Consider the following 12,806-nt stretch of genomic DNA (forward strand, 5'->3'; position numbering starts at 1 on the left):
GAAGTTTTTCCTTCATAGTTGCACATAAAAATTCTGAGGTCATTGATTTGACTCCACTGCAAATTGTCAGATGCAGTTCTTCAGGAGTTATCTCAGATGTCTTGTGGGTCTGTTTAATTCTTACAAGGAGGCTGCAGTATCACAAATTCCCAACAGTTATCCATGTTGGCACTCTCTGAATGAAAGGACACTGAAACTCAGCCACCTTTGGTGAAAGAAGAGTGGTCTTGTCAGATCTAATTTGAGGTATGGAGAATTGCTGCTTGTTCTTGGTCTGCAGTTAAATAAAAGCTTCAGTGTCCAATTCTGTGAATTTGGCTGCTTTCATAAATGCTGTTTCTAAGCCTAACTTACCATTATACATGGCTTAGGAAGACAGAATTCTTGTCCTGCATCCTCACAAAGGACAGGAGGAGTTACTGCCTGACCAACCTTTGTTACTGGAGGGCTGTGTTGGGTATTGGCTGGCTGTGTTCCTGTGCACAGTTTTAGGTCACACCAGGTAATTGCTTTCAGACTGGGTTTAGCAACCAGTTTCCTTTTTTTCCTGGGCCTATTTGACTTAGTACTGCACTCCCACCTGCTCTGGCATGAAAGTGCTGTTGGTTCACACCAAGGGTAGAAGAGGCATTGTTTCTATGCTGCTTTATGTTAATGTTAATTAACATAATTGTGTTAATATTAATCTTCTCTCTTAGCAATTTTAGATGTGTCTAGTTCATCAAAAACTTTATTGCGAAACTCAAATGTGACTTAAAGGTGTCAGCTCTTTCACCTTTCAAGTAGGAGATGGTTAAGAAGAAAAACTCCCTTTGAATCATCCTGGTACTTGGATGTAACAATGCCAAATTATGCCCATAACTCAGGCACAGTCCTGCCATATGTCTTGTGCTGGGAGACCAATGTGAGAAAGGTGAAAAACTCTTAGGGTACTTCTGTAACTGCTGCTCAAAACCTCATTTCCTTCTATTGGAACATTTGAGTAGTGGCTGTGGTCTGTCAGACATGTGGTTTATCAGACAGTGAGAACTGCTGTTATTTACTAGTCTCAACCACTTACCCACATGAACTATTTCATTGGTCAGCTAAAACAGCAAATAACTGCAGACAGCTGCAGATCTGCAGTGTTCCTGCTGCTTTCTCTTTGGGTCTCTTGGCAAAGGGATGTCTTTATCTTGCAGAGATGATGGCTGTAGCTTTATTTCAGCCGTTCTACTGACTGTCTGTCTAAATGTGCCTGCTTATAGAATATGTTTTGGTTGGGGGTTTTTTGTTTTGTGGTTTGCTAGAGGAGTCATGTGAAACAGCCCACAAGGCCTTTCTTACCCTGACTGAGGAGCTGGGTGCTGTTCAGAAAGAGAAGTAAACAGTGTTGTGACGCAGGTTGTCGTAAAGAACCTTTTCTCTTGCTCGTTGGCAGGAACTTGTTGGGTTTTTTGTATCCTTTTAGGTTGCTCGTTGTCACGTTTGAGATGCTGAAAGCACAAAATCAGATATGGCTTGAGTGCTGACACCTTGCAGTCTTTGCAACAGTCAGTCACTAAGGTGGTTGTTTTATTCTGTATGCCAAAAGTGTTCCAGGAATGTTTAGTGCAGATATTTGCTAACCCAGATGAGCAGCTCAATTGTGTCATGTGCATAAACAGAAAACAATTATCAATTCAGTTAAATCTGCTTCTGTTTTCAGCTAAATTTACTTTTAAAGTAAGGTGAAGATAAGACAGAAGAACTGCAGTTCATATCAACAGGTGTTATCTGGGCTGCTTAAATGTTGGAAATGTAAACCTTGGGGTTTGGATGGTTTTGTGTCAGTGCTGTACATGGCTAACTTGTGGCTGTGTTTTTACATGAAGAACATTGTATTTGGTAGCCTTTAACAGACAGACATTTCTACCTGATGTAAGTTATTAATGGCTTTTAGTCATGTACTGTGTTCTGCAGCTGTTCTAGTTCCATGTGCTGAAAGCTTTTTAATAAATTCAGTACTTTTATTCGATTTCTTACTGTAAAACCTTTATTTGCAGAAGCACATCTCATAAATCAGGGGTTTTTTTTTAAATATAGAATTGACCATAGTGCCTCGTTTATAACTGAATATGCTATAAATTGAAATTAATAATTCCTCTGGCTTCCTTTCCTGTTTCCTTCTGTGTAACAGACAATTATGGATTCACACTTCTCACTGTTTAGGCAGATACAATAATTAGGTATTCCTGAGGGAAGGAATTAATCCTTCCAGCTGTCCAGAAGAAATAATAGAGTCAGGAAAAACTAACATAGGATTCATTATTTTATCTTCTTCTTGTAGACCTCCACTAGTCAGGCAATCTTCTGCCTTCAGTCTGGTATTTGTCAGCTTTTCCGAGAAACTCTTATTCGCAAGGGATTTGTGGAAATTCAGACTCCCAAAATCATTTCAGGTATTGTATATGTGATCCAGCAGCTGCAGGTGTGCTTCTTTTGTAGTTGCTCAATGTACCTATCTGACAAAAATGGAGTAAGTTTTTACTTAAAAAACATAAATTTTCTTTCTAGCCTAGATGCAACATAGCAAACTTCTAGCAGGTGTCAGAGTTGGTCTTTTACTTTTTTCCTGACTTAGGCTGTTAAAGGAATGACAAGAAAAATTATATATATACACCTGATTTATGTAGTTTGCAATGCATATGAATGTTTAGTTGTGATCATATGCATTATTCTTCAGATCAGTGTTCTCAGTGTTGAGCACTGCCCGTTCCATTCTCAGTATTAAAAAACCCAGTCTAATTTAGATTAAAAGTATATTCCATCATGAAGATATTGCAACAAACACGTGGTATAAAATATGATGCCATTATATGGCACAATTTGTCACTTCTTTAGCAATTAGAATGTGGCAGAACAGAATGTGGTAGATCTTTTTCTTTTTGGAAATGTGGAATAACAGCTTCAGCCTTAAAGTCTGAAATGTAGACACTGTTTCTAGTTCTCTTGATTTGCTGTATTGTTTTCAGAAGTCCAATGGCTTGATTTACTGATGGAGGTTTTCCTTCCATCTTATTGGTGCTCTTTGAGGTTTTGTTGATGCCACTAAGATACATGGCATAGAAAATCAGAGCAGAACATTTGTGTTACTGTGTTATTATATGTACATTCATAAAGTGCATGTCTTGCTTACAGAATTTTATGCTTCTATATATTTTGGAAAACATCTCTTGATTGAGATAAAAAATGAGCCTTTTTAAAAATGCATGTAAGCAGCTGTTCTTTCAACATGAAAAGTGTCATTGAACTAGAAGATTGGATGACTTTTTCCCTGTAGAGATAGTTATATAGCATGAAGTGCTAGAAGGCTTCCAGGTAGTTTTGTAGGACCTTTAAGGAAGTTTGCAGTGTCCCATTGGAAGCAAGCAAGCATCCCATTGTTTGGATGACACCATATTTTGTAAAATAACTAAGTTAAGTCAGTGCATTCCTTACTAAACTTCCAGTTTAAACATCATAACTGTTTTAAGGTTTGAGGTTTTTAAAAGTTACCTGTATTAGGCCACTGCACCTCTCATGTCACACACTGGGAACTGGCAAGGTGAAGTGATGCAGTTTTGGTCGGTGCTTTGCAGTAAGGGAAATGCCTGTGATCCTTGTTCCTGTAGCTGTCCATGAAAATTGCCTCAAACTGAGAAAAAGCTTTATAGCCTTTGCTCATGTCCTCTGGTAAATCTGGGATTGGCTGAGAGAGATATTTGTGCCTTCAGTTAGAGAATGGTCCTGGCAGATCAGGATATGCACTTGGTTCACTGCAGTGAGCCCCTGGCAGCCTGAGCCACTGTCAGATTGGTTTCCACAGAAATGTGGGGGTGCAGGTAGATGTGTTAGTGCAGATATGTGTTCTCTGCTGTTCTCACTCGAAGGTGAAGGTCAGCTGAAACAGGAACATTTAAACAGCTAAATTTGCAGAAATTCAAGGCAAGGTATGACAATCCTGAGCTGCAAAATTTACCTTGGCATGAATGGATGGATGCAAATATATCTTTTTGCTCTAGTATGTTTTGAAGAAAAACCTCTTTCTGATCTTTAAAAGACCAATAATCTATCATTCTACCTCTAAGTGATTTTTTTACATTTTTATTATAATAACTGCTTCATTTTATTTCAATAATTCCTTACAAAAGCACTTGCTTTCTAGCTGCCAGTGAAGGAGGAGCCAATGTGTTTACTGTATCCTACTTCAAAACCAGTGCCTACCTGGCTCAGTCCCCACAGCTGTACAAGCAGATGTGTATATGTGCTGACTTTGAAAAGGTTTTCTGTGTCGGGCCAGGTAAGAAAAGCTTGGTTTTATGCAACATGTGAAGTGTGCCCTGGTTTTAGCAGCTGGTACAAGTAAGATAACACACACACACACACACACACACACACACACATATACAAAAGCTTTGAATAGTTTCACTTGGTGGTGTTTCATTTGCCAAACCAAATTTCAGTTGAGGCAACTGATGACAGTAAAGTTGACATAGGAGTTGCTGTACATGTACTGAAGAGCATTACTGAGAATAAGCTTACTTTTAATTGTCAGTAAATACTAAAAAAGGAATGATTTCCAGTCCCATGCTCTCTTTCTTAAATACTGATAGGACATGGCCTCTTTAAGTGGTAATACAATAATTTTCTTTGAAGACCTCAAGTGGTTTAAAGATAGCTAACCTCTAAACGCTGAAAACAAGTCAATAACAATGTATGAAACAAAACAAAACAAAAATTCCAGGTAATTCAGAAGGTCAAATTTCTTGTTAATTGCTGACAGATGAGTCATGGTTTGTGGGAAGATGTGTTTATATTAGACTCATACCTGTCCCAGAACACATACACTGTACAAGGCCATTTCCTCTGAAAAAGGCAGCTTTCAAATCTGAAAGTTCTTGTGTGCTTGAAAGCTTGTCTGTTTTTTCCACTCAAGTTTGTCCATCTAAGCAGAGATCCTGCCTCTCAGTGGGTTGTGTCTGTACCACAGCTGCAGTAATGCTGTCACTGTTACAAAGGATGCTCTGAGGCTGCTAGTGATACTTGTGTCTTTCTAATCCAAATGATGATTTTTATTTTTTCCAACTGAAATGATAATTTCAGGTCAATTAGAATTTCTGTTGTTTAATTTTACAGTATTTAGAGCTGAGGACTCCAATACACACAGACACCTGACGGAGTTTGTTGGTCTGGATATTGAAATGGCTTTTAATTATCACTATCATGAAGTGGTAGATGAGATTGCAGATACCATGGTGCAGATATTCAAAGGGCTTCAGGAAAGGTAATAGAAGCATTTCCTTCTTTTAATGAGCAACTTTCTTTGTTTGACATCTCTTGCATTGTGGAATGAATTACACCACTCTTTTGTCCTCACTTTATCAGATAATCATTGGTAATCTGGTTTACAACACAACTTCAAAACATATTTTGGCTTTGCTCTTACTTTGTGCCTGACTTCTAAGGTTCACTGAAGCCATAGGCCAGTAAACTACTTTTAGCATCTCCTGGAGCATGCTGGCTTGCACTAAGAAACTTGCTGTCTGCTGTTGAAAGGACTTGCCTAGATAATTGATCCATCCTTAATTTAAAATGTCCTTCTTTTTTGCCACTACTGGTAAATTGTTCTGTTTCAAAAATTATTTTAATATTTACTATATAAGAAATAATAAAAGTGATTAGACCAGCCTGCATTTGTTCCATGATAACAGCAAGGATTATTTTCCATTATTCACAGTCTAACTCATTAAAAAGTCAGGCTAGAAGTTTAGAAGTGGTGTCCATTTGTTTACAAATGAGACTGTTTTGCCAGCAGATATGCAAATCTTTGTCTGTCCAGAAGGAAATTTCTTGTATATATTTGAATATTACTCAAATCAAAAAAGAACCCAGGTAAATACTACACATCTAAGGAGTAATTTCAGTGTCTTTACTGTGAAAATTTGACTGAGTCGATTATTTCTTACAAGAGGGATTAAACAGAAGTAGTAGTAAAGTATTAACATCATGAAGTAGATGCATTAACACTGTTGAGACAATTCATTACAGAATTTCTCCTGAAGTGGTTTTAACACAGTTTCTACGTTGCAAGAGGGACCTCTTGTGGCAAAATCACAAAATCATTACTGGGTGCAAGTCCTTGACTGTTTTGTGTTTGGCTTCTGTTCTTGTTTCTTTGGCTGTAGATTCCAAACTGAAATTCAGACAGTGAGCAGACAGTTCCCGTGTGAGCCGTTTAAGTTTTTGGAGCCGACTCTGAGGCTGGAATACCGGGAAGGTGTGGCCATGCTCCGGGAGGCCGGTGTGGAGATGGGGGATGAGGAGGATCTCAGGTACTTGGCAGGATGTATCTGTGTCAGTTTTGGCAAAGTGGCAGTGCAGTCTCAGTTTTGTACTGAGCACCTGACAGCCCACAATGAGGAGCCACAGCTTTTAGAGGAATAAACAGCACTTCTGTGCAGAGCTCTTGACAAGTAAATGAGTGGATGTGAAAATAATCCTTTCTTTTAACGCAGACTATAGGTACAAACTCTGAAACCTGACAGAAAATAACTGACAACATAAAGTGAGAGCAACTTGAACCTTTTAAGGAAGAGAAATGTTTGTTTGTTCAGAAATTGCAGTGCTTCACATGAATTGTCACATCTTTGAATAGGATTAAACAAAAAGATGCTGCTGCCTTAAGGTCTTTTTTTTAAGTAACACCTTTCCATTTCTTTTTTCCATCTCTCAGGAAAATAATTAAACAATCTTGATGAATTGCCATTGATTTACTGAGAAATGGTTTAATCAGCAGTTTATATAAACTTTACTAAAGACATTTAATGAATTGAAACATTTCTGTTCTTCTCCATAATATAACTAATACCATTAAGGTCCTAAAATTTGTGATTTTAAGTTAAATGATCTGTGCACCAAATAAAGTTTCCATCATAAGAGTTTGATGGAGGAAAATCCTTCCTTCAAGAAGTGTTCATGTGGTTCTCACTTATTGTGTCATACACAAGATGTATGGAAATAGGAAATAGAGTGCACAATTCTTTAGCAATCAGAATATGGTAGTTAGGAAGAAGTTACATTGAGAGCAATTTTTAGGTGCCAGTTAATTTATGGGATTTCTAGGACCAATGCCAAGTATTTAGAAACAAATAAATATACTTTATTTTGCAATTTCTGTGTGCACAACCCAAAACAGTCTGTAACAAGTACTAGATTTTCTAAGGGTCAGGGTGCAGCAGATCTGTAGCTTTTAGTCTTTTGGACTTTGTGAAGTATATCATCAGTACAAGTTCAAATGACTTCATTTTAATGATGACAATCTTTTTCAGCACTCCTAATGAAAAGCTCCTGGGACGCCTGGTAAAGGAAAAGGTAACAATTATTGTAGAGTAAATAAACTTGTCACTGACTCTGAAACCTGATACTGTGCAGTCATAGGGTTGGTGAATACCTGCATGCAAACAGTACCTCAGAGCATGCAGAACTTGTGAAGAGTTGGTGATCACCATTTTTTAATTGACTGCATTCCCATTTTGGTGCTGTGTATTTAATTTACCATCAGTTTTGACTTTGTCATTAATAAGCTGTTTCAAACCATTTTCAATCTTTTATATTTATTTCTCTCATATGTTGTACTGAGGACACCAAACAGGCTAGTATGTTCCAAAACTACAACTTAGGAGATTTTCAAAAAAAAGCAAACCAGATTCTGACAAAATCTATAGGAGAAGATGAGACCTTTTGGGGGAAAATCCCCACATTGTGTTACAGCAAAATGTGTTACAGCAACACATTTTGATGTTCAGCATTTGTAAGTTTACATTAGAAATAGTATTGAAAAACTGAGAAAGAATGCATCACTTTTATTGATAACTTAAACAATATTGTGGGAAGCTGTTGGGAAATTTGTTTTAATTTATTTCAAAGATGTATTGGTTCTGTCTTTCTCTTGTAATTTGTTTTTTATGTAGTTTTCTCTTGTACTAACTATTCTAAATTACTTATTCAGTACGACACAGACTTCTACATTCTTGACAAATATCCTCTTGCTGTGAGGCCTTTTTATACAATGCCAGACCCAGCCAACCCTGTAAGTAAAATTCCTTGCTGTTCTCAATGAGGTTTTTGCTTTTTTTTTTTTAGTTTAAATAATTCCATGTAGCAATAACTTGACAATACAGATAAAGTGTATAAATATGACCACAAAATCATTGAATGATGTGCGTTGGAAGGGACCTTAAAGATCATTTAGTTCCAGCCTTGCTGTAATTAAAATTGTGATAACAAGGTCAGGTCAGGGTTACATAACTTGTCAAATGTTTTCAGTTACTCTTCACTGGTGCAAAGATACTGCAGAGAAATGAGCAAAAATTGGGAGAGCTTTTTGAAGAGATCTCCATGGTCAAACACTGCTGCCATCACTGAAAAGTGACAAAAATATTCTTCAGGACAGCAGACACTTTACACAAAAATTGGCTTTTTTAACAGCTTTGGATATCAGAAAATTAAGTTATTAAGAGGTAAATATTTGCAAACTGTGGAACTGTAGGTAGGAAATAAACTCCTTTTTGTGTTTCCAGAAAACCTCTAACTCGTATGACATGTTCATGAGAGGGGAAGAGATCTTGTCTGGAGCTCAGAGAATTCATGACCCCCAGCTGCTGACAGAAAGAGCCAAGCATCATGGCATTGGTAACAAGCAATTTAAAAGAACATAAGTCCTGACTTGCTTTGTGTCCTTTAGAGGAAGAATTTGGGACAGAATTTGTTACATGAGTGGTAAAATCAGAGTTTTGTTTCATTCTTACTGTTAATCCCTCTAATTCTGTTTAACCATCTGGAGTGAGGTGTTAGGAAACTAGTGGGTCTTTCAGCAACACCTTGTTGATTAGTTATTAATAAAATTATATAATAAAACTGTTACAGTCATAAATTCTAGATAGCTCTGGACAATTTACATGTTCAATGAGTAAAATCCCACTGTTAGTTTGTAATTTTTTTTGTTGTTCTTTTAGTCCTGCATTCACTTGTCCATTTGGCTTGGGGTTCATTAGGCAGGTGAGAAACTAATATTTTTCTTTTCTAGATTTGGAGAAAATCAAGGCTTATATTGACTCCTTTCGGTTTGGTGCACCTCCACACGCAGGTGGTGGAATAGGTGAGTATCTGGTTTTGTTTAGCCTGAGCTTAACTTAAACTGCTCAGTCCCAAGCAGAGCTCAGTATACAATTCTGAGTAGTGACCTTGTTAGGTCACTGTTTGTGGGGCTGTTTATCCTGGAGAATTTAAAGAGAAAAGATCAAATTTAAAGATCGTCATAAAGTAAGTAGGCAAAATACTGATGGCACAGTCTGGTGAGTTTTAAAAGAGTGATCACAAGAAAAAGTGATTACTAGCCAGGCACATCACTTTCAAATTTGACCTCTCAGGAGAATTTGAGGAAGCAAGAAAATAGTGTATTATGTATGGAATTATCAAAGTCACCATCCTACCAGCAGCCACTGTCTCTGTGTATTTGATGAAGGTGTTTTGCAGTGAGGAGAAATAAGTGATTGCTTCTTCATCTGTTTGGGATCACGCAACATGTGCAGGTAATCCAAAATAACTTAGGGCAGTCAGAATGACATCAAGGAAGCTGAAGCTGCATCTTTTCTTCAGAGTAGATGGTTCTCATGGCAAAGTACCCACCAAACAGGAGATACCATGAGAATTAGCACTGGGTTCAAGCTGTTCCAGCTGGAAACCTTAACGCAGGATCTGTGTGGAAAAACAAGCGTGCATCTGGGTTCCACCCATGGTGGCTGGGGTGCTTATAGCCCTGAGGATGAGGAAGTGCCTGCCTGATGGGCTGTGTGGGGCTGCCTCCAGCTGAGAAGGACCTGCAGCTCCTTTGGGGTTTTGAACAAAGGCTGATGGTGCTGATGGGTGTTTTCATCCCCTGTAGGGCTGGAGAGGGTGACCATGCTGTACCTGGGGCTGCACAACGTCCGCCAGACCTCCATGTTCCCCAGGGACCCCAAACGCCTGACGCCCTGACGGGAGCTGCTCTGAGAGCTGGGACTGCTCTGCCCTGCAAACAGGATCTGGCTGCAGGCATAGCCCCTGCTGCTGCTGAACGTGTATTGATTGATTTGAGCATTATGATATGCAATTAAAAACAAAATTCTCCTTTATTAAGTGCCACAGTAATTTTTTTTTATCCTCAGTTGTTTATTTAAAGGGAAGTATTTTAACAGATCAAGACTCTTTGTATTGCCAACTACACGTTTTTAATGAAAATGGGATACTTTGAATTAGTGTTTTAGTGCCACATTAAATTGTATCATTTTTCTAAACATTTTAATAAATTATGCAATAACCATTTTGCATTTTTCACTTATGTCAGCAAGGTTGAATATTCTGAAGTACTGGCACCAAGACAAAGTGACTGGATGCTTGCAATTAAAAAATCTGGAGAGATCAGCCAGTTGATAATTTACATGAGTGTCAGGTAGGGAAGCAGGTGAGAATGTTCTTAACAAGAAATCTTCATAAAAAGTTGTTAAAATAGGTTGAAATAAAGATCTCAAAGTAAATTAGATACAAACCTGTCTGGGTTTTTGCTTTGTATCCTCATAAAATAATGAATCAATAAGGCTTTTTTGGTTGTTTTTTTTACTCATGCAATAACTGTCTAAAGTTTAAATTTATTTTCTGTTTTCTTCCCATTTTTTTGAAAGTTGTATAAAAGCCATAAGCCTGGTCTTTATTTTGTGTAACTATTTGAGAATAGTTGCAAGTTTACACATTCTCATGGAATACAGAAAGGATGTATCATATTCTCAGAAAATAAATGGGTAGTCAGCTTGAGAGCAACTCATGTGTTTTCCTGGCTAACCCAGCCTCTGATATAACAAATAAAACAAGGATTTCATGCATCTTCTACCAAGGAAAAAACCCCTAAATTATGTAAGCCAATCTATTTCAGGGTGGTTTTTTAATTTATAAATGCTGTGAATGGCCCAACTTTGTACACTTAGAGAAATTGAGTGTTTCTGTAAGTCAGAGTACTTCTGAAATTCTCTCTAGACATACTTTTTCTCAGATTATTCACTTACTTGAACTCCTCAATTTGCAGCAGTGCACAAAGCTACTTCTTGTCATCCTCCTCCTCCCAAGCCAGAGAATGTTCCCTGCATTTGGAGAGGCACCAGTGAATGTGAAACTTCCTTTTGTAGACTGCATCTGAGAGTTGGTTTTCAAATGTAAAACATTTTTTTAAGTGTTGCTGCCAGAGAGCAAAGGATTAAATTCCTGACTTGGGTACTGCAGTAGTTGTTCTAAGATTCATACATATTAGTAATTCCTGACTTAATTTTTGTTTAACATTTTACATGATCAAGCTTTCAGTAGGAGGTAAGGTGTGGATGGTCTGTGTTATTGTTGCTACTTTGATTTTTAAATGTCAGAGAAGTCACATATTGGTTATGCTACAGAAAGGTCAGTGAGGCTGTGTATAAATTGTGTAGAGTTTCACAAAAGGGCAAATCATCTTTGCAGCTGCCATTGAGCAAGACTTAATTTTAATGTCCTATGACAAGAGTTCTCCATTAGAAAACAATCATACTAAAGGTCAGTCAGGTAAAGTACTGGAATTGTAGAAGTAAAACTTTGTTTAGAAGTCACACAATTCAAGGAATAACACTTAGCAGCTTTGCTTATGAATTTGTTGTAATTAATTTACTGTGGAATCTTCCCCAAATTATTAACTTGAAAATCTTACACTGTAACCAGTTGTACACTTTTCAAAGCTAAGTGGATTATAAACACAGCTCATTGTCACAGACTTACTGCTGATGAATCCAAGTTTCAAAACTGTTGTTTATTTAGCTAAGCCAACTGGAATGAATTTAATTTAATTACCTTTGTTCATACAGAACTGGTAATATATTCTACTTTGGATGTGCATTCTTCTAACCAGGAGCAAAATTACAGACTTCAATTTCCTGTCTACAAAAAAATATCTTGGGTGCTGTTTCTTACTCTAGATTTGGCATCAAGTTTTGTGCATACATGCCTGTAACAACTGTGCTTATACCAATTCTTTTAGGAGTTATTCAAACTCATGCTGTACCTTCAATTATTCACAGTAACTGCATAAGAACAAGAATTGGGATGGAGGCCCTGATTCCTTTGTCTGCTCAATCCATTCATGCAGCCTTTCTTGGCTAACAGAAAATAATTATGATCATAAATCAAAATACAAAATGCATTTGTCCTCAATGTCATCTTAACAGGATACTTTAGTGGGAGCTGCACAGTGCTAGAACTTAGTTTGAAACTCTGCAAATAATAGAGGTCTAGAAGACCTTTATGGTGTTTTGATAGTTTTCAAGTCTGCTGCAGTAGTCGGAAAAGTAAAATATGTACTGTCCTTTATTTTCAGTAACTTGCAGAAAGTTTACCAGTTTACAAGGAGTCCACATTGCTGCTGCCTCTTCACCAGGTAAAATGGTTTTAGTTTTGTTTTCTTTCATTATATACAGATGGTAATTACAGTAATGCAGTTTTTTAAGGAACTGTAAAGCATATTGTTCAGGGTAGCCAGGGAGTCTGCTCAGAACAACCACGAAGCTTCAGTTTGCTTCAGAAGTTGAACTGCCCCATTTCCCTCTGAAAACCCATCTGTGTTCACTGAGCTGTCTGGTTCTGCCCAGTGGGAAGAGGACTCAGGCTGTTCTTTTGGCAGCCAAATGCAGGCCTGGCTCCCCATGGCTGCCCACCCCTGCTGGGATAACCCTGGTGGGCAGCACCTCACAGCTGCTTGC

At 37.7% G+C, this 12,806-nt stretch overlaps 1 protein-coding gene across 1 annotated transcript in view; it reads left to right on the forward strand.

Moving 5' to 3' along the window:
• DARS1 (aspartyl-tRNA synthetase 1) overlaps positions 1 to 10,360 on the forward strand; it is a 36,322-nt gene extending 25,962 nt beyond the window's left edge. The window contains exons 8-16 of the mRNA XM_074547897.1: positions 2,309 to 2,420; positions 4,166 to 4,300; positions 5,137 to 5,284; positions 6,186 to 6,332; positions 7,329 to 7,371; positions 8,009 to 8,089; positions 8,580 to 8,691; positions 9,086 to 9,157; positions 9,944 to 10,360. Of these exons, the coding sequence (XP_074403998.1) occupies positions 2,309 to 2,420; positions 4,166 to 4,300; positions 5,137 to 5,284; positions 6,186 to 6,332; positions 7,329 to 7,371; positions 8,009 to 8,089; positions 8,580 to 8,691; positions 9,086 to 9,157; positions 9,944 to 10,035 (942 nt within the window). The 3' untranslated portion in view covers positions 10,036 to 10,360. The remainder of the gene's footprint in view (positions 1 to 2,308; positions 2,421 to 4,165; positions 4,301 to 5,136; positions 5,285 to 6,185; positions 6,333 to 7,328; positions 7,372 to 8,008; positions 8,090 to 8,579; positions 8,692 to 9,085; positions 9,158 to 9,943) is intronic.
• Positions 10,361 to 12,806: the final 2,446 nt, after the last annotated feature.

The sequence above is a fragment of the Zonotrichia albicollis genome, chromosome 10, assembly GCF_047830755.1.
Source record: "Zonotrichia albicollis isolate bZonAlb1 chromosome 10, bZonAlb1.hap1, whole genome shotgun sequence".
NCBI lineage: Eukaryota > Metazoa > Chordata > Aves > Passeriformes > Passerellidae > Zonotrichia > Zonotrichia albicollis.